The following is a 20,492-nucleotide window of genomic DNA, read 5'->3' as shown; positions in this document are numbered from 1 at the left end:
AAGCGGAAATCACGTGAGGCGCTTGCTTATCGATAGGCGGCCCGTCACTGGCCAGACCGAATCGGGAAGTATACCAGGAACAACACGACTACATCTAGCTGGGATTTTTTGGATATTATGAATTTGTTTGATATCGCATTTCACGATCATCGACGTTAGATTCAATGGCGAGTGCTTTTCTCGCGCAGGGGTATTTGAAATTCGTGCCACTCGCTAATACACAGGTGTTAAGTCCAGCCATCCATCTGCAGACCTCCATCCCACTCGGTCCCGTTGGTCGGGTGGTTTCCGACATCGCCTTCCTCGGCCATGTTTTCAGTCACCCATTCCATGGACTCGAGTTCGCGAACGAAAAAGTCGCGTTCGTCCTCCATCATAGAAGCCTCCGAGCCACCCATCACATCCTTGTACTGGCGCAAGTGCCACCAGTGCGTCAGTCCTCGAAGAGCTTGTTCCATCGGCAGTGCGTCTTCAACCTCAGCATCAACGTCGGAGCCGGCCAGCCAATCGTCACGAAGCTTAGGTCTGCAGTAAAGGTAGATTGCAGTGATAACGCGCATGTTGCTCTGTCGCCACTTGCGGCCGCAGTAGGGTACCTGCGATTTGAAGAGCTTCAGGGTGTAGAAGCGGAGATCAGGATCCGGGATCTTAAGGCCCTTGCGCAGGATGGTACTTGACTTGTACTGCACAAGGAGAAGGCAGCGATGCGGTTTGTTTCGGGTGATTTTCTGCATGATGTGCAGGTAGTTGATGGCAGAAAAGAAGTTGCGGAAGGAGAAGACAGCAATCGGCTCCTTCGGGAGCGGAGCGGTAGGATAGCCTAGCTCGTCAACCTCGGGGCGTGCCGGTCCATCGAGGACATCCGCGATGGATTCCTCGGGTGATAGCGCCGAGCTGGCGCCAGCCGGGTTCGGGCGGTGGCGAGAAATTGGAGGCGGGGCGGCCTCATCCTCGCTTTCAGTATCTCCATCGGTGGTGTCTCCAGCCTCAACAGGCTGGTCGGAGTTCTGAGCACAAAAGTGGAAGAATCTGTTCAGGAGTTAGAGCTGGCCATCAAGTTCAACAAATGCACACTTACGCTAGGTCCTCGCGGTCATTCTTCTGCGCGACCGCCTGATCGATGTCCTGGTGAGCGAACATTTTCAAGATCAGAGGAAGATAATTCGAATCGAGCAAAAGCTGTGTCATGTATTCAAACTTCAAGATGTCTGTGGCGTGTTAGTCTGATGTATATTCTCAGATCAATATCATTCACACTTCGACGTACGCGAACGCTTGAACCATTTCAGCAAGAGAAGTAAAGTTCCAGAAACGGCTTTTCCAGTGATCTCTCGGAGGCGGACATTGTCGAGTTCATCGATGGACAGTTCAGGGACAAACGATCCGGCTCCGTTGAAACCTTGGCTAGTGCTGGAGCGTTTTTGAATAAGTACCCTGTAGCATGCTGGGACGGAGTATACGTACGCCATGCTCTGTGCGCTTGAACAGTTCGCCTGATTAACAACGGCGCTAACGTTGGTGAGAATAATCTTGAGGAAAACGATGGTAATGGATTGGAGGTGGGCAAGGGTGTGAGTCTATAAACGGCATTAGTAAATGATGCAATCGAACAAATCAAGCCGTGACACTCACGTAGAAGCCTTCCACGGCATCAAGCCGTCGCTGAATGTTAGGATCATCCACCTCTTCTCTGAAGGGCTTTTTCGGCGGCTCATAGTCCCAGCCGCGATCGTATTTCATGAAGTTCTGACGCTCGTCCCACATTTGCTGAATAGCTCGAGTCATCTTCACATGGGTCGAGAAAAGCGTACCAGCCTCGACGATTGACGCAGGAACATCACTGCCTTCCCATTTCCTTCCAACCAATTTATCCTGGAGTGCGGTGGAACCCTTGCCTCCGATCAAATTACTCGATTCGTCGAGCGGGGGGTACATGAGCGGGAAGTTTTGGTTGGTCTGATAGTTCTGCTTTTTTCCGGCCTTCCCACCGGGACCGATAGGCGAAGGGGGTGGAGATGGGGCTGGGGTCGCAATATGGACAGACTGTTGCAGAATGGAGCCATTGTTACTAGCAACAGACGGGCCAACCCCGCCGAAAAGACTACCCGCGGCATTTGTCCTGTGAGTGTGCCGAGGGAGAGGCGGAAGAATTGAGTTGCAGTCGAACTCGAGAGGAAGAATGGAGGGAGGCGGTTTATAGGCGGGATATTTTGAGGTAATCTCCTGGCGGAAGGCATGGTACTCCAGAGGAGACGCGGTCAAGAAGGGCGTCCGACGGTTAGGGTCGACTTCAGTGGCCATCTTTGGCTCCAGAACTTCTTTGGCTCTTTTCAGTTCATCACTGCCACCGAAAACAAGAAGCAAGGTCTTCCACAGCAGAAGAATGATTCTGGTGAGTGGGATATTTGCTGACTCGTCCCATCGCAGACGAGCAATGATCTCCACGATAGTTACCAGCAGGCAGGGCTTTGAGTCAGCCAGCGAGTCGCGGATCGAAGTTTTCTGGAAGTCTTGGGCCTCTTGTCTACGGCCAACTTCAACGGCAAAGTACAGCGAAGTGAGGAGCAGATTGGCTTCACGTTCTGGTGCCGCGATATCACCCACACTGAGCCGTTCGAATTCAAGCCCATCTGGATCAGGGCCGAAAGAAGCACGATTCTTGTCAAAGATTTCGTTCAGTCTCTTGACTAGGAGCTGAATTCCAGAGCACTCCTGAAGGAGAGAGACGTTCCGTTCAATCCAGGAAATCTGAAGAGATTTGGTTCGGGGAGTCTCGGTTGCCGTTTTGGGGTCCGCACTGGGAGAGAAATCCGGTGCAACTCGTCCCGCGGTAGATCCCCAGACGCCTGTCACGGCGTAGCAGATGTTCTCCAGAGCCTCCAGACGCACGCTTACATCGAGATGCGTAGTCCTCTCGAGAGATTGCTGGATGAAAGTTCGACGTGAATCCTCCGGAGCATCTACCCACAATAGTCCAGGGGCCTCCGAGGCATGCTTCGAACGAAAGTCGTTCCACTGGCGGTCGAAAGTGGCCTTCATGCCGAGGAGCATCACGCGATCAAACTCATTGTATTGGAACCATTCTTCAATCTCATCCGAGAACGACTGTGCATCGGCATACTCGAATGCATATGCGGGCTGTTCTACCTTGGGCATTTCTTGCATGAGCTGTCGCAGCTGGGCGAGACTGAGGGAGTCCGCAGGGCGATTAGCATTTTGCTGGACGGGAGCTGGGGGAGGTGGTTGCAGAGGCGGGGGAGGTGCGGAATTCTCTCGATGCATTGCGGGTCGCTTGGGAATCTGTTCGGGTTTGGTCGTTTGTTTATTCGGAGCAGCTTGCTCGGCCTGCTCTTGTCGCAGACCCTCAGCCACTTCCTCCATCAATTGATCATCGGATACGGGTGAAATATCCGTTCCCGTCTGATCCACCTCGTCGGCTTTCACGATATGATGCTCGGGCATGGCAGCATCAGCCGCATCAGCAGCTGCTGGCGGGATGTCCATGGCGGACGAGCAGAGCAGTTGTTATGGGAACGCAGCACTGGGGAGAGCCGAGAAAGTGTTGTCGCGTCAGGCAGGTCGGAACATGAGGGTGGAAGAAAAGGAGCAGAGGGTCGAATCGAGTCTGAAGTCGAGCGGGCCTCGGAGGGCTCGATCGTTGCGCGATGCGGTCGACGCCAAACACACCGCGCTGGGCGGAGAGCAATATTGCCAGAGCGGCGATAATCGATAATCAGCACGTGATATTCTAAGCTGTTGCACGTGACTTTGGGGATTCAACCTTGAGTTCCCAAGGCCAATCATAGGTCGCATTAGTTAACGAGTTAGTTAGTTATCCAGAACGAATCTTGTGGCCATATTACTCAGGCAGAAGGTCAAAAAGAGCCAGGAACCCGGAGCATCATGATGATAGGATGCATTGGATATTACTACTATGCCCTGTCCAGTTAATGCAATATATACGAAGAGGCCCAGACTCACCGGAAAATTCCTGAGAGATTTATTTGCCCAGATCCCTCTTGCGTCTCAAGTAATTCTGTAGACGATCTCGTGTACGGGTATACACTATTTCATACAGACCAGGTAGTGATCGGGGTGTTCGGGTAGTAACTGGGTAAACAATTATCATATGTGGACAAGTACGCCAGTCATGGCTTTAAGCAGACTGTGTATGGAACAAGTTAAAAATAGCAGTAATTGGCCAAGATGGTCGACAAGCTTAGGACAGGTCTTGGTATTTGTCTTGGCTATGACCAAATTTCACCTTGAAGGGTTTACGCCGAGTTCGCTAGGCTAAATAGAATGAATTCCCGATTATGTGCTTGCTGTATGCTAGATTTACAGAAAATTCGCATGTCTCATCTAATCCGACTTGCGCGCTTCACTGACTCGCTGTTTCAACCGGAGTGTCTCCCAGCGTTGCCAGCCGGCCTCGGCCAGATCTTCACTTACGAGCAAATCTCGCACGCGCAGCAGACGCGACACCGTCATGTCGGCAGCCCAATCGATCCAGCCGAGACGTCGAAGCAAACCGGTGATCACGAACCAACCACAGGCGCACACGAAGCCTGCTCCACAACCGGCCAGCACCTGTCTGGGCGTGTGGTAGTTCAGGTAGACACGACTAGCAGACACAGCCACCGCCCCAGCACAGAGGCCGACCGTCAATGCGCCGCGCAGTATGAAATCGCAGTAGGGGTAGGCACTGGCGTAGGATGGGGTGTGTCGGAGGAGCAGGAAGAGGGACAAGTAAACAGCGAAGAATGTCATGAACTGCGCATGGGACGAGGGCATTCCGTACCCCTTGCCGAACATTTCTAGCGACACGATGTCAGGATCTATGCGTCGTCCGTACCCAACCATGGTTTGGTTATAGCTTATATTTCAGACTGGGCCGGACTCACCTCGTGGTCGCTCTTCCTTGATGATGCGTTTCAACGCAAAGTTCAGTCCTTCACAGGCCAGCTGCCCGGCAAACATCAGAACCACCTCCATCTCTCTTGATGCCCAAACGAGTGTTGCATAGGATACGCAGAGGGCCTGCGGAATGAGAGCGAGGTAGGCCGACACGAGGGACAAGGGGTCCTCGGGGTTCTGGGCGTGTTGGTCAGTATGACATTAAATGGTCGCCCGAAATCGGCTTCGTAAATGGGTAGGCACTTACGTAGTGAACATGGGTCAGCGATAGCGAGGCCAGCGGAGTATCCATAATGAACACCCCAGCGCGCCTCGAGCGTGGAGCAGCGTGGAGGGAGGTGGAAACGGAAGGTTGGCAGGAGCCGCTTTAAGGCGGGCGGGCGATAAGAGATACGGCAAAAAGCAGCCAGCGTTTGGAGGGGAAGGCGCGATGACACAAAAAATTCATCAGGCACCCAAAGGGGATTTCTTCCTCATTCACCTCTCGTCCTTTTCCACCGGCCACCTTCACTCCAAACCATGACGCAGTCGTTGTTTTTCTACCCGCTCTATACTTCCACTGTCACGCCCGTCCAGTTACATCATTCCATAGACCCCTCTCCAGCTCCAGCACACCACCGCGCGCGAATAGTCCACGGCCGCTCCAGAATCCCCTGAGCGTTGGCCACACCGTCCGGGGGGTTCCTGTCACTGCGCTTATTTACAGCGTGGGTTCTACAGGGAATTCCCCATTTCTGCCCAATCGCCACTTCACTGCATATCCATCACCACCTGTCAGACTGCTCTACTCGCAATCCGCTGGCGCCCGCAAGCTATGACCCTCCGCTCCTGACGAACCCAAGATTTGAGACGCGGAGGCTGCTTGCAAGGAGATCGTATCAACTTCATCTCACCGGAATTTACGTTTTCCGACGCTCAACTTTCAAAGGTCGCCGCCACCAGCAGTATGGCCGATCTTGAGACCGAAGACGACCGCTCGGTCGAGTTGTCCACCATCGCCGCCATTTACCCGGAGATTCAGATCGACCCTGCGTCGCCTTTTAGAGCATCGCTAGAACTTCCGGTCACCTTACCCTCACCGACCCGATTCTGCTTCGAACGGCCACTCGATCCTGGGCTCCCCGCTGCGCTGACACCTCCGACCTCTGTGGATGGCAACAAAGCCGAGCTAGATCCGGCCGCGGCGCGGGATGTTCATTTTCTACTACATCTACCCCCGCTGAGCCTTCAGATTGAATTATCAGAGGGATATCCCGCGGAAAAGCCTCCCGTCGTCCACCTCAGCACCAACCCACCATGGCTCCCAACGCCAACACTCGACCGATTGACTCACGACTGCAAACGACTCTGGGAAGAATGCGGCCAGGATATGGTGGTCTTCACTTATATTGATCATATCCAACAACAGGCCGAGTCGGCGTTTGGGATCCAAGATACCCCCGATGGCGAGCTGTGTCTCTCAGAAGACCTCAAAATTGCGTTGTTGGAATTCAACAACAAGACGGAGAGGGAAAGGTTCGAGAAGGAGACCTTTGAATGTGGAGTGTGCCTAGAGCCTAAAAAAGGAGCCATCTGTTACCGCTTGCAGCGTTGCTCCCACGTTTTCTGTGTTTCTTGTCTGCAGGACTTTTACAACACATGCATCGAGGAAGGCGATGTGGACAGCGTGAAATGCCTCGCGCCAGATTGTGACAGAAACCGGAGTCCAGCGCCTCTGACTGGGGCTGAGGGCGACACGCCCCGTCGGAAGAAGCGCCGAACTCTTTCTCCTAGCGAACTTCTCCAGATTCCTATTGCCCCCGAGACTGTGAAGCGGTATGTCTTCCTTCGGCGCAAGAAGCAGATCGAGGCCGACAAGACTACCGTCTATTGCCCACGACAATGGTGCCAGGGAGCAGCTCGGTCTAATCGCCACCCCAAACCAGCGGATCCCATGGCCGATGAGGACGATGCGTCCGATGATGATGAGGGACCAGCTGCCGAGATCACACAATTGCCCCCAGTGGAAGACCGACTAGCGATCTGCGAGGACTGTGGCTACGCATTCTGTAGTATCTGTCGAAAAGGTTGGCACGGTGAAATCGTTCGCTGTATCGCACCTCGCCGTCAAGAAGAGTTGTCAGAAGAGGAGAAAGCGACACAGCACTACCTCGCCCTCTACACAACACCGTGTCCGCATTGCAACGTTCCCTGCCAGAAGCAGATGGGCTGCAACCACATGCGCTGTTTCCAATGCGACGCTCATTTCTGCTATCTCTGCTCCAGCTGGCTGGATCCCTCGAACCCATATTTACATTTCAACCGCGCCGACAGTAGCTGCTACAATCGCCTCTGGGAACTGGAAGGCGGCGATGGACTCGATCCAGACGGCGCCGAAGCCCTTCACCAGGTACCACCCGAACTTATTGTGTTTGATGATGAGGATGATATTGATGACGAACTCGATGAGGCCGGGGATGATAGTGATGGCGGTGACTACTACGTATGGGAGAACGGCGATGAAAACGACCACATCCACCTGCCGCCACCGCCAGCTCCCGTTCCACCACCCGCGCCCCGCGATATCGCAAGAGAGGCCGGTCCCAATGGCCGACCCGCCGACCCTGCGGCTCGCGCGGCGGCTCTAGAACGCCAAGCGCAGGCTAATGCGATTGCTGAAATCCGTCGACGACAGGCTGGCGAGCGTCCTATCCGACGCGACGGGGTGCAGCGAGAAATCCGGGATTTCCATGCTGGCTTGCAGCACTTCCTTGAACTGGTCCAGAATGATCGAGAAGATGAATGGGATAGCGATGAGCTGGATGACTTGGATGACGAGGACTTCTAATTCCTTCATCTTTTCACGACTTCATCTTTCGATGCTTTCCCGATACGCATGCAAAAAATGCCGCCTTGCCAACAAACGCTGGTCATCGCTTTTTTCACTTTGACCATTTTCATATACTCTTTCAATGAGCGACGAAAATAATGAGCACGATGCAGCCATGACAATCAGTTTTCATTTGACTTTTGCATTGGTTTTTGCTTTTCTGGTTTTTCCTCATCTAGTTTCATTTGATTGGCTTCAAGCCTTCATTTCTCGCGAGTTCTTTTCCATACAATAGCATGGCTTTTAGCGGGTCTCTTCTTCTGTACCTTCTAGATATCATTTGAATTTATTCGGTCGATGCGCCAATCAATTACTTCTAAAATACTATATTCGGTAGATCACAGACTAATGTGCAGCTCCATCCCTGCATTCGTAAAGTAGACGGCGTCCATGAAATGTACCAAATAAAAAACCTACTTGCATATTGCCATTTTCACATCCTCGTACAATCCAGGCCTAGGAACCAGTAAGAAAATCGGATCATATCCATATCCATATTCATACAAAATGCAAATGCTAAATACAGCTTCGAACATCCACGAAATACTGACGCCAGAATTGAACAATGAGCTGGTACCACGGTATAGAGATAGAGAGAAGATGTGATGTTGACGAAATCAGCACTTCAAGTCGTGCCAGAATTCGTAGCTCATGACCGTATGATCACAATACAACAGCATTAACCTATAGTGCCGGGATGGATGCCAGCCATGCCACGTTTCGTGCGGTCGGTATGCTAGTGAGGCTTGTGCGTGTGCTTCGGGTAAGGTTAGGGGTTCCTTGTCTGTGGAGTTGGAGTTGGATGCGGATGGTTTGTGGTTTGCAGAGTGAGTGTCGGACTCTGGCTTGATTTCTTGTGGCTGGGGTTGGATGGTCGATGCGGAGTATGTTTCCTGATTTTCGGAGTCTGCAGACGATAATGAGGATAGATTCTCTCCATCGCTGTCGTTGTCGTCGTTCTCCGGGTTGAGGATACGGTAGTTAAATGTTTGCCAGTTTGTTGGGTCGACGCCTCGGGGGATACAAGGGACGTCTTGGGGGATTTCGAATCCTGGCATCGGGCTGACGGTGATGCCGAGTAGTGGGATGATGGGACGTTCTTCCTCCGCTTCTTGCGTTGAGAAGGGAACGATCCAATCCAGTCGGAATGTGGAGCCGATTTCTTCGTGCCAGGTGAGAGATATTATGGCGACGCGGCCCTTTTGTGATGCGGCTATTACGAGGCCGAGCTCAGGGACGTATTTTACCATGTTGAAGCGGTCGCAGAGGGAGCTTATTTCTGCGTGCAGGGACATTCGTTGGAAGAGCGGGGATCGGCAGATTATTTGGTATTCTGAGTCCATGGGGTAGGCGGCCAGACTGATATGGTGCTCGGAGAAGTGGATTACCGGGAAGAAATTAGGGTGAGGGGCTGTGGATATGGTACGTGTTGGTTATCTGCGACGAGTATGAACCGTGGTGGAGGTTGGACTTACGGTGGTGCGCCTTGCTCCTCATCAAGGCAAGAGAAGGATCGGGGTCGCCCAGGGATCCGTCTGGATACAAGCAGGGTGGCACCTTTTGATGGTCGTTATAGTCATCCTCGCCGATCAGAGGCGACACTGGGCGCTTGGTCTTCGTAAAATGCCTCAAGCCAATGCCATCTTCAATTGTCGAGAACCGCTTTTCGTTTCCCACGGCAGAATCAGGTGTCACAGCAACACTATTGCTGTCCCTTCCTCCATCCACTCCGTACACCGTTTCAGAATCCCACGGGAAAGAACCTTGCTCGACGCAGATGTAGGAACGCGGTCGGTTATCTTCACCAACTCGACAATCAGAGAACATCTCGTCCGGTATGAGAGCAGGTGCAACATCTCGGCTCGAATCCCTATGCTTGAAGCCATAAACGAAGATCTGAGATGCATCACGAACACCCTCGATGCTCCGTGTCGTGTCCAATATGGTCCGTTGCGCTACAGTTTGTGCATCTGGTTTGCATCCACATGCCTCTTCTATCGATTCACACGGTTTGAAGGTCCGCGGATCCAGAGGAATCACCGACCAGCCGCGCTGAGGAGGGTTATTCGTTGGATGTCCAGGGTAATAAACCCGTGATGGCCAGAGGTCGTCCCAGATACGCCATACAATGAGTCGATTGCTGATATCGGTGCTGACCATCCACATTCCATTAGGACTAAGGTCGAAGTTGGCAAAGGAAACACAAGGGATATTATCGAAATGGCCTCTGTAAGTTAATCGCAGGTTCCGTGTTCGATGGCTCCGTGGCATGAGCTGATGCAGCTCATAAAGCTGTTTCCTGCTTTGCACAGGCACCCAGGTCTGGTCTACCTGGTCTGCATCGTCGAGTGTATCATCATTATCCTCCGCAGCGGGATCAACCAAAGCAAAAGCAAAGACTGTGATGAGGCCAGTGTTGGCGCTGACGGCAATCAGGCGAGCGTATTTATGGGTTGCCAGACCCCAGGCGCTCATCCCTACATTCTCCACGAAGAAGGGACTCGCTTCCGAGCCGTCAAAGGGCCGTGTAGAGCCATTTCTTGCGCACCGGTTCACCGCGGAGTAGATCGCCTCCACATGGTAGCCGCAGACGTTGCCCGAGTCTGTTGCCAGCAACAGTACTTCGTCACGGCCAAGGTCATCCACGATGATGTTGTTGACCGTGTGCGGGTGGACGCGATCGATGTAGCCGTCATTAAGCGGCTCCTTCATGATCGGCTTGATGATCATCTCAGGTTGGCATCCCAGCAATTGGAGCGGGCCCTGCGGGATCCAAACATAGATATCACTGCGGTGCGCTACGAAGATGAGGTTCCGCCGCTGAGAGGCAGCGGACTGTCACTCAGATTGGCCATCAGTACTAGGTATCATACCCGCCGCGTACGAGCTTCCACAATGGGTACTCACCAGGTTGTTCCTCCATGTAGCTATCGGAGGGCCAAATTCATCGTTTTTCCTAAAATTTCATGTCAACCCCGTGCCTCCCAACAGCAGATATTGCTCGTCACCTACGCGGAGTACTTCTCCAGTTAGCTCCAGTTTCTCACGTGAGATTAGACGACACTCACTCTATCTTCTTCTTTCTCGACATGTAAAGCTTGAATGCGCGGGCGTATCCGGTGCAGATCCCTCCCATCGGAGCCGACTGTCCAATCCAGCCGCCCGGGGCTTGGGGAAGCCATTTCCCAAGCTATGGGTGCGCGTGTGCCACCAGTTGACGACAGGAGGACAGCCTGGGGTCGGGGTGGAGGGCGATGAGTTGAGCGGGGGGAGGTAGAGGTAGCGTTGTCATTGCCAAGGACCGAGCGGCGCAGGGATGTGAAGCATGAGCGGCATCTGTATGGGAGGTGGACATGGTCAAGGGCAGCTCTCGCTATCCGATAGACATTTGGGTGGGGGAGGTGGAGCAGTCCATGATGAAATCCACTTTTCACCGCCTGCTGTTCTTCAACGCGGACATCTCCTCCTTCACACCACGGTGAACTCAGCGCACATCATGGATCTGGTGGCTGGCATCCGCAAAGAAGGCAGCCGGTGAGTTCTTGTTTTACTTTTCTGCATTTGTTCGATTGGAAAGCTGACTGAGTCGTCTTTTTAGCGGCGGCCGCGGCGAGTTCAAGTGGTCCGATGTCCAGAACTCCACCCATCGCGAGAACTACCTAGGTCATTCGGTGATGGCCCCGGTCGGACGGTGGCAGCAGGGCCGAGATCTCCAATGGTATGCCAAGGGCGAAGCAGGCGACGAGGAGGAAAAGGCACGACAACAGCAGGAAGAACGACAACGAGTCAAGGATGCCGAAGAGGAAGCCATGGCTCGCGCGCTGGGGTTGCCTTTGCCGCCAAAGGCCCAAGCCGCAGAGAATGCCAACCTGACGCCACTGGGCGGTCATGATGGTACATCTGGAGCGGACAATCCGGGGCGGGAATCCCGCGGAGATCGGAGACACAAACGGGATCGCAGTCGCAGTCCCCGCCGAGAGCGACGGAGGGATCGCAGTGATGACCGTGGCCGAGATCGGGAAAGACGACACCGCAGACACCACGATGATCGGGACCAGGATCGTGATCGTCATCATCGCAGCCATCGACACCGGTCTCGGTCAAGAGACCACCATCGCAGGAGACGATCCCGCTCTCGTTCACGAGATCGTCATGGCCGCCGAGACGACGAGCGTCGACATCGAGGAGCTGACCGCAGTTATTCTCCAGCAGAGCGTCGAGTCCATGCGGAACGACGCAGAGATAGCCGAGATCGCCGCGACTAAAACACGACTACAACCTTTTTGATACCAATATAATTTCACGGCGTTTTTGGGCTCCAAGGAATTGAGAACGGCTGGATTCTTAAGACCATCAATAGTACGCTGAAAATGGTGGCTTCCGACACTACCTATGAATAATTTCCAATATTGTAATTTTAGCAACGAGGTACAGCCCAAGATGCAATGCGGTTCCAAGGCCTTTTATATCGGGCTTACAATGGATACAAGAATCATCACTTGTCTAATTTCTGGGACTCGATAAGTCAAGTCTAGGGTGCAGCTTAGCCATTCAAATGGCCTATAGCTCGTCATGAGCCCTGTCAGCGCCCTCGGCCAGGTCAGGCATGGCCATGATGTTCACCACCATACTGGTCCAGCCGGTAAAGTGCTGCGTGCGCTGGCCCTTGCCGGTATCGGGGTTGTACTGCTCCCAGGCGAATCCGGTCTCCTTCCATTCCTTGAAGATGTTCTCGACCAGGTTCTTCCGCAACTTGGAGTACATCTCCCGGGCCTGCTCCTGGTGAGGGCCAGAGGTGATGGCAGTATCCTGTAAGGAAAGTCAGCTTCAGAACAAAATTTTGAAGAAAGGTAAGGTCTTACGTAGAGATTCTTCACCACCAAGTAGTTGATAGGCATCCAGATTGGGCTTCTCCAGTAGTTCTCCGCGGTACCGTAGAACTTATCCTTCTTGCTCAGGCTGCGGATACCGTATTCACTCCACAGCTCTTCGGGGTCATAGATCAGGTCCAGGACGGCCTTGAGACGGGGGCTGTCAGGGCCCAACATGCCGGTCAGGAAGGGGAATATAGAGATGTAGCCCTTGTGGCAGACATGGACGCTCTCCTCGAACTCGTCGATGGTAGCGTCGCAAAAAGTCTGCTCCTTCTCGTTCCAGTGGAGATCATCGATGTTGCGGGTGATGGCGGTTTCGTAGTAAGCAAATTCTTCCGCGTCCTCTTCTTCGCCCAGAGTCTCGGCGATGCGGCGCAGAGTACGGGTCATCATGCCCATCCAGCTGATAAGGTCGACGTGCAATTCACCGGGGTGAGGAGGCTGGGCACGGGGGTAGTCGTCAATGCCAGAGGTCAGGATATGCTGCTCAGAACGTCCGCGCCAGCGGTAGGCTTCCTTGGTTGAGAAGGCCTCGCGGTCATATCCCTTGATGTCACCACGCTGGGTGTTGCGGAACCAGTGGTAGTGTCTCTTCATCAAAGGGTAGAAGGAGCGAAGGTAGGCATCGGACAGCTCGGGATTGTTTAAGGTCGCAGTGCGGAGATCCTCGGCCAGATCGGGGATGTCGAGGGATCCAGGCTGGTGGCTCTTGTTGTTGGCCTTGGCCTTGTCCATGAAGGCTTCCAGAGCCATGAAAAGGGTGGGAGGGTTAGCGTAATGAGGGTACTGGATGGTGAACTCTTGGGGAACCTTGCTGCGAGCTTCCATTCCAAGGATTTGCTCGCGAGCAATCCAGCCATCCTCGTCCATCAGGTGGAACCAACTCTTGATGATCTCAAGCCTGCAGACGTTAGTATGTCAAGGCATATTCAGTATATATCTTAGGATTCGGTTGACATACGCAAGATCAGAGTCATATTCCATGACGGGCATCAGGTGGAAACCTTCGTCCCAAAGGAAACCTCTGGGGAAGAACGGCCGAGAGGGGACACAAGTAAAGAGATCCTTGGGTCCCTCCAGAACCGGTTTCGCAGCAGCTCTTGCCTCTGCAGTCTCCTCCCAGAAGCCTTCATTCTCTTCATCGTATGCCGGAGAGCCGGAACGGTCAACAACGTCGTCGCCGTGGAAGAATCCAACACCACCAATCAGGTTAGAGAGCATAGCCTTGGAGAATTTGGTATACTCCTTTGCCTTGAACGGCGCCTTGGGCTCCAAGACTTCATTGAATCTTTCCGAGAAGGATAGTGAGGATTTCTTGAGCTCCTCGGTGATGGTCTCGGCTAGACACTTTGTTAGATCTGAGGGTCATTTGTTGTAGGATGGACTTACAAGTCATGGGCTTGGGAGCTGAGCCAGAGGAGAACAGGACATCAAACTAGGAAAATTAGCCATCTCCTCTTTGTGGTGGTCGACCACAAGTTATTCATACCTCGAATGCGCCGGTGAAGACTTTCTGGACCATGTGGACGTTACCCTCCCCCAGGAACATGGGGAATAGTAAACAACTGAGCTGGGGGCGGCGGGTTGTCCGTTCCATACTCGTTGATAGTCTTCTCAACTTCACCCTTCATCTGAGTAAAAAGAATACCTGAGACACATCAATATCATGAACACAAATACCTTATTCATTGCACAAGAACATACCCTTCGCCTGCCAAAGATGCTGTTGCGGCATAGTCGCACTAGACACAATACCCTGACCCAGTGGCTTATCCTCATAGGTAGCATGATCATGCAAGAAATACTCATTGCTGTCCGGACCAGAGGTGACATCAATGGAGAAATCACCCAGCTCCGAAGAGTACCCATTGAGCTTCAGGTCGCCCTGAAGAGGCGAGCTGGCCGACACCGTATTTGGATCGACGCTCAATTCACCAAGCCCCTCCAGTGTGGTATAGAAAATCATTGAGGTCGGCTGGTGCTCGCTACCGTCCTCGCGTGGAGTACCCTTCACGCGGAAACCCCAGCTACCTCCATTCTGGCCGCCAGGGACCTTGATGAAGTCGATCGTGAGGTCCAATTGATTTCCCGCGTCGTGGATCGTTTCGCGTCCGCCCTTTCGCACGTCATATTCGTCCCAGCCGTACCCGGCCATGCCTTCATTTTGTTCGCAGGTATGTCTAAAGTCTGCAATAGTGTTAGCATTTGTCCACGATTGACCTGAATAGAGAAAGCATAAAAACGTACTCTGCTGCGCCGTGGCAAAGTCATCGACCTTAGCCCACATCAAGCCTGCAGACAGGCTGTTCGCAATTCGAGGGCGCACCCCGAAGTACAGATTGGACTTGTAGGGGCCCCATAGCAGCGACTGGTTGTTGGCGCGCGCGGCCTCGTTGATCAGGATGGAGACATCGTTGGGATCCTGGGCGGCAGAGATCCCGGTCGCGTAAAGCAGCGACGTTAGGAGAGAGGAGATTCCGAGATGTCGCATCTTTGCATGGCATCAATGGACATCGGACAGTTGGCAGGTTGCAAGGCGGAGCTTGCTGTTCTCTCCGCAATTACGTGGCCCGAGCTCCCCACCTACGCGGCGGCTACTGTATACATTCCGTCCGGTGCACAATTTAAAGCAGTATGCTATATTCGTTTTAATTTACTAGCTATGTGGTCTGAGTATTCACAATGTAGTCTTTTTTCAGAGCTGGTCGCGAGGATCCAATGACCCGATCTTCGCACTCTTGGCCTTACCATCAAAGACAAACTCGCTCATCAGCTTGCCAGTACCAGGTCCGTTCTGGATGCCCCAGCACGTATGGCCAGATGCAAGATACAGACCCTTGTCGTTCGTCAAACCAACCAGCGGTCCTCCGAAGCCAGTGCTATTGGGCAGGTAGCAAGCCTGGCGAATCTCAACCGCGCCATCACGCAGCTCATCCGAGATACTACCAACTTGATCCACAATATCTTGACAGCGCTCTTGGTCGACCTCGACTTCTGCAGATGTCGGCGGTAGCGGAACCACCTTGTCTCCATCACCGCAGGCGTACACAGTATCGTCAGGACGCGCATAGATCTCCGGCGCAGCAACCGTCGGCCGAGATTTCTTAGCAGGGTTGAAGTTGGCGGGGATCTCGATATTCGTGAACAGTGCGTAGGCACTCACTGGCCTTGTCGGCCGAATGACAACACTGTGTGCGCGCATAGCAGCAATAGGAGCCTCGGGGAGAACATTGCTCGTCCAAGGACCCGCAGCAACAATCACGTCGGTAGCAGAGATGGTGCGCGATTCCCCCGAAGCTTTATCGGTATAGATAACTGATTCAACTGCGCCATCAGGACGAGCGATATCCGTAACCTGTCCAAGAATAATCTCCGCGCCCTTCTCCTCGGCCAGCTTCGCCATAGACGTAGTGAAGAGGTATGGGTGAACCTGAGCGGTCTCACCCGGACCACTCATACTCTCATAAGCACGCAACAGGTCAGGCTCGACCCAATCCAGATCCTTGGGAATACCAGACGACTTGAGCTTCGACATGGCGGCCGCGCTGCGCTTCTGCAAAGATTCACCCGAGTCGCCCTTCTTCTCGGTCTTGTTTGTCATGGCACGACCGCGGACAACCAGCTGGCCGCAATTGGTCTCTCGGTAGCCCCATCGGTTCTTCCCATCATGTTCCTTTGCAAGTTGGGCGTGCAGCGGAAAGCTGAGGTCCACGAGGTTGTTCGGATACGCCCATTGCGCAAGTAGTCCGCCTGCCTTTCCAGATGCCCCGCCTGCTATATCGGAGGCTTCGAGTAGTGTGATTTTGTGTCGAGCTGGGTCGTAGGAGGGGTGTCTTGTGAGGAAGTATGCAGAGCAGCATCCGATAATGCCACCACCTGGAGGGGGAAATGTGGTCAGCGCATTCGCGTCGGCGCGGGGTACGAAATCGCAAGGTGGGGAGCTGGCTTGTCTTACCAACAATGACGATCTCGCGACGGTCACCTGCAGCAGACATTTTCGCCCTCGGAACAATCTTTGAGGAGAGGGTTCGTAACGAAGCCACTGTGTGCGGGATTCGGGGTGGTGAGGAGCAAATGTAAGAACCGGCGTTGGTCGAGGGAAGCTACGTCACAGCCGTTGGGCCTGCCCAGTCATGTGCGGCGCATATCCAGTCAATGTATGCGCTGCACCAAACAAGTTATGACTACGTAGTACTTGGGGAAACACCACGATGTCTAGAATGCTTTGAATCGTATTGTGGCAATTAGATTACAGTGTCTTAGTCGTCAAAGATTTTATGAAGAACAACCCGGGAATATAACGCCGTATGAATGCTGAGATGATAAGGTGGAACAACAGAAGAGAAAATAAAACCAGGCGTTACTAACCTAGCCAGGTATCAACGGATATCATGCGCAATCGAAGACAGATCATAAGCGTGATCAGCGTGACGGGCTGAGTGGTCGATTGAAACCACCCGAACGGTTCATGTACTGGCGGTACTCGATCTTCTTTTCCTTGCGCACGCCGTAGATGTTGTTGCCGGGCACCTTGGTATTCTTGGTCGACCGAAATTCAGAGAAGCCCAGGATTCTCCGCATCTCCTCCGCCATGTCGTTCTCGTCGGCATCTGGATCGACGTCCATCTTGTCCTCTTCAATAATGTCAGTATTTACGTCCATTTGTTCAGACCCATTGATCTGGTGCCCCAGGACGTCCTGGTCAGATCGTCCATAATGGGATCTTACTTACCGTATCGGGGGGATCGTGTGCCGGAACTGTCGCGGCCGCGATTGTCTCTGTGTGCATATCCTGTGCAGAAGATCTCAGTTAGCCTTCATCTTGTGATGCATATATCGTCTTTCACAGAGGATTGAACATACCACGTCGGTCAGAGCCACGGTCCCGGCTGACACTTCTCTTGCGATCCCTGTACCCACGACGATCTCCAGATCGGCTGCGGTCTCGCCGTCTGTCATAGCGCTCTCGGGAGCGTGAGCGAAATCGGCGATTGTCTCGGGCACCGTCGCGTCGGTCGTTTCGGGGAGGTGGTGACCGTCTGCGGTCGCGGGATGGAGCTGCATCGGGCGATCGAATTCTCTCATCTTCCTTGTCCCACATCATGCTGCTGTCAGTGCGGCGAGCGCGTTTTGCCGGTGGTTCGGCCATGTTGGTACGAGACAAACGAGTTGTCTCGTGAGCCGCAGTGGTTCTGGGTGTTGGTTTGAGCAATGGGATTTCGCTGGTTACTCGAGCGGGGATGACAGGTGAGGGTAACAGGTGAGAGATTTGGGGTTGCGGAGGATGAGGGGAAGTGAAAGTCGGAGAGGGTGTGAACTGTCGCAATTGAGAAGTTTATTACGGTTACGGGGGTACACCATTTGCGCAGTTCTGGTATCGGTGCCTGATGGCCCGGTGCCCTTCATTAATCATATAATTAGATATCGCTTACCCATGATTGCTTTATTTCAGCTTAGAATCAACTACAATGTCAGCTTGCTATTAATATCACAAGTGAAGATTCAATGAGAATTCTCATTAACAAACATGTACCACACTACATTCTTCATGAGCGTACTCGAACGATATATATTTTGCTCAAACTGGAATATTCTGCCGCCGCACATGAAACCATCACAATGCATACCAGGCATGATTAACAGGATACCAGACCTCAAGCTACAATCCCTTAAAAGCACCTATGAACGACAAATGTATCTAAATAAAGGTAATTTGAATCACTTCACTTTTCATTCACTCATACAAGCAGCCAGTAGCCATGCTCTATACAAAGTGGCGCTAGTCCGTGTTGGACTACAAAGCTTATAAAACCATTGGGTAAACCGCGCGCAGGATGATCGAATCCCAACACGAGGGGAGGACATTGCGAAGCCAATCACAACGCGCAATTCCATGAACAAGCATTTCTGATAGGCATTGCGCCATTCCCCAAGAAAAATCTTAGTCCAGAACATCACAATCACCAAGAAATTTAATATTATATCTGACAATATCTGCTTCACCTGGTATCATGATAACGATAATCTTAACACCTGGAAAATTAATGCGACTAAAGAATTTAAAGCTGGTTAGATATCCCAATTCGATAAAATCGAGGAATAGGCGTCCATGTACCCATTCGGAAAAGATGAAATGATCACAACAGCCAAGGTAAGGCGCCAAGGCGTGATCTCGTGGATCATGGGGGTGCATACGATGCCCTCGTATTGCAATTTTGCCCCCATTTGATTTCTAGTTCCCGGACATTTGACTGGCTTCTTATATTCCCGGTGGATCTCATAATGCTTCATGCATGATCATCCTGGAAAAGCCCCCGGGGCCCCGGGGGCGCCATGATTCCTCCCGAAATTAGTAATGGATCGTTCGCTCATCCAAGTTCCGAAGAAGCAAGGATACCCATAATTAGAAAAGCGATATCGTAATTGTCTACCGCTAGCAGTTGTTAATAAATGCCTGTATTTCGACATAAAGAATGGAGATACCATTCGAATCATTTCTTGCACTTCAGATTTTTCAATCTCCACTGTTTTCTCGAGAACACCATAGCGCTTCTGAGACTAAACTGAGTAGCCTGGGTAGAATCGCTTAAGGAGTAATAAGCGGTATGCGGCGACCGGCAAAGAAATTGCCAAGCTTTCCCAGAACAGCCAATTGAATTGGTTGCGAGTGAGTAGTCAATTTGTAAATAGCGGGGCAATTTCCGACAAATCAGCGGCCATAACTGTCTGCCATGCCATATAAGACCCGGGTTGCTGCCGTAAAGTGCTTCGCTTCGCTCCGTAATATTAAATGATTCGAATTGATTATACAATTGTATGCATGCTAGAGGAGGGTACCTGATAGAGCCAGTAAAAGGTCCCCAAGTCATCACAAATGCTCCTCATATCTTTTAAATCGAATGGTAAAGAAACAAGGGAAAGAAAATTCAAGAGAAGAAAAATGCAAAAATAAAAATAAAAACAATGGAAAGCTGGGAAATAGCAGCCGAACGCGGTAACCACTGCGCCACTCCGACCAACGTCGGAGCCAGGATTCGAACCTGGGCACCCGAAGGAATTCGGTGAGCTTAACCACTGCACTATCCCATTGTTAAAGAACATAAACCACAACTTTCATTATATGACCACCACTTCGTTTAGCCATTTTCTGCCCACTGTGCCATGGCTCAAGCTGCCTGCAATTGAGGTTTGCGATTGCAGATTTGTTGACTACTAGTACAGTACGTAAAACCCATACTGACTTAATATGGTACTCTCTTTTGTAGGCACAGAAATCAGAGCCTGTCGCACCTGGAACAGGCGAAGCTCCCAAATTTCTTCAATGTGATGTAAATGTAGTCGCTGCCAAATTTTGGTCTAAGTATAACGTCAAGTCCAGCTTCGGGGGACGAGGTCCATACCCCGCCATGCGCGAGGGAGCCACACCCATGCTATACAGAACACACTGACAACAGGTGATTAGGCCTAGCTAACATGTAAATAAATGATTGTCGAGGAACATTTGGACCATGGAAATAGGCCTTCAAATTATCTGTGTTCTTATGATGGTTGCGCCTACGATTATATCTGTAATGACGTCACTCACACAGCTTTCTCTCTGCTACTGAAAAGAGCTCCAGGCATGCCACTACAAAGAAAGAGAAATACTCTGGGCAGCCCCGAAATACCTGCAAAATCTACTAATGGAATTGGAAATCTAACCGAAGTTTGCACGTCGCGGCCCGGCCCGTCGAGCCTCAAAGAGTTGGAGCCACCGCGAAATTTTTGCAACGCGATCAACCCCACTTCATCCGCATCTCCCTGCACCAGCCACTCCGATCACAGCCTCCAGC

The 20,492-nt window shown here is 52.3% G+C and overlaps 8 protein-coding genes across 8 annotated transcripts; 2 read left to right on the top strand and 6 right to left on the bottom strand.

The window, feature by feature from the left end:
- Positions 1–227: 227 nt before the first annotated feature.
- On the bottom strand, positions 228–3,504 carry N7532_002530 (FAR11/STRIP family protein; the record flags this gene model as incomplete). Its single annotated transcript, XM_056615024.1, has 5 exons — positions 228–1,029; positions 1,079–1,208; positions 1,268–1,410; positions 1,465–1,577; positions 1,633–3,504. The coding sequence occupies 5 exons, from the start codon at positions 3,502–3,504 to the stop codon at positions 228–230; spliced, it is 3,060 nt and encodes a 1,019-aa protein (XP_056477996.1).
- An 858-nt stretch (positions 3,505–4,362) lies between these two features.
- N7532_002529 (phosphatase PAP2 family protein) lies at positions 4,363–5,209 on the bottom strand (the record flags this gene model as incomplete). The annotated part of the gene is made up of 3 exons (XM_056615023.1): positions 4,363–4,838; positions 4,905–5,094; positions 5,165–5,209. 3 exons carry the CDS (start codon positions 5,207–5,209, stop codon positions 4,363–4,365), a joined length of 711 nt encoding a protein of 236 aa, XP_056477995.1.
- Positions 5,210–5,863: 654 nt separating this feature from the next.
- On the top strand, positions 5,864–7,744 carry N7532_002528 (RBR-type E3 ubiquitin transferase; the record flags this gene model as incomplete). The annotated part of the gene is made up of 1 exon (XM_056615022.1): positions 5,864–7,744. The coding sequence occupies one exon, from the start codon at positions 5,864–5,866 to the stop codon at positions 7,742–7,744; it is 1,881 nt and encodes a 626-aa protein (XP_056477994.1).
- A 659-nt stretch (positions 7,745–8,403) lies between these two features.
- N7532_002527 (uncharacterized protein) lies at positions 8,404–10,922 on the bottom strand (the record flags this gene model as incomplete). The annotated part of the gene is made up of 4 exons (XM_056615021.1): positions 8,404–9,197; positions 9,262–10,621; positions 10,694–10,742; positions 10,855–10,922. 4 exons carry the CDS (start codon positions 10,920–10,922, stop codon positions 8,404–8,406), a joined length of 2,271 nt encoding a protein of 756 aa, XP_056477993.1.
- Positions 10,923–11,282: 360 nt separating this feature from the next.
- On the top strand, positions 11,283–12,073 carry N7532_002526 (MMtag domain-containing protein; the record flags this gene model as incomplete). The annotated part of the gene is made up of 3 exons (XM_056615020.1): positions 11,283–11,320; positions 11,385–11,680; positions 11,754–12,073. The coding sequence occupies 3 exons, from the start codon at positions 11,283–11,285 to the stop codon at positions 12,071–12,073; spliced, it is 654 nt and encodes a 217-aa protein (XP_056477992.1).
- Positions 12,074–12,346: 273 nt separating this feature from the next.
- On the bottom strand, positions 12,347–15,151 carry cwh41 (mannosyl-oligosaccharide glucosidase; the record flags this gene model as incomplete). Its single annotated transcript, XM_056615019.1, has 8 exons — positions 12,347–12,595; positions 12,649–13,561; positions 13,622–14,000; positions 14,050–14,095; positions 14,150–14,173; positions 14,208–14,308; positions 14,365–14,847; positions 14,908–15,151. 8 exons carry the CDS (start codon positions 15,149–15,151, stop codon positions 12,347–12,349), a joined length of 2,439 nt encoding a protein of 812 aa, XP_056477991.1.
- Positions 15,152–15,355: 204 nt separating this feature from the next.
- Positions 15,356–16,655, bottom strand: N7532_002524 (FAD-dependent oxidoreductase; the record flags this gene model as incomplete). The annotated part of the gene is made up of 2 exons (XM_056615018.1): positions 15,356–16,536; positions 16,616–16,655. The coding sequence occupies 2 exons, from the start codon at positions 16,653–16,655 to the stop codon at positions 15,356–15,358; spliced, it is 1,221 nt and encodes a 406-aa protein (XP_056477990.1).
- A 427-nt stretch (positions 16,656–17,082) lies between these two features.
- Positions 17,083–17,724, bottom strand: N7532_002523 (SNUT3/LISCH7 family protein; the record flags this gene model as incomplete). The annotated part of the gene is made up of 3 exons (XM_056615017.1): positions 17,083–17,358; positions 17,393–17,452; positions 17,524–17,724. 3 exons carry the CDS (start codon positions 17,722–17,724, stop codon positions 17,083–17,085), a joined length of 537 nt encoding a protein of 178 aa, XP_056477989.1.
- Between the last annotated feature and the right edge of the window lie 2,768 nt (positions 17,725–20,492).

This window comes from Penicillium argentinense (genome assembly GCF_028826775.1).
Source record: "Penicillium argentinense strain IBT 30761 chromosome Unknown utg000003l_segment0_segment0, whole genome shotgun sequence".
Lineage (NCBI taxonomy): Eukaryota > Fungi > Ascomycota > Eurotiomycetes > Eurotiales > Aspergillaceae > Penicillium > Penicillium argentinense.
This window is presented reverse-complemented; position numbering and strand designations above follow the sequence as displayed.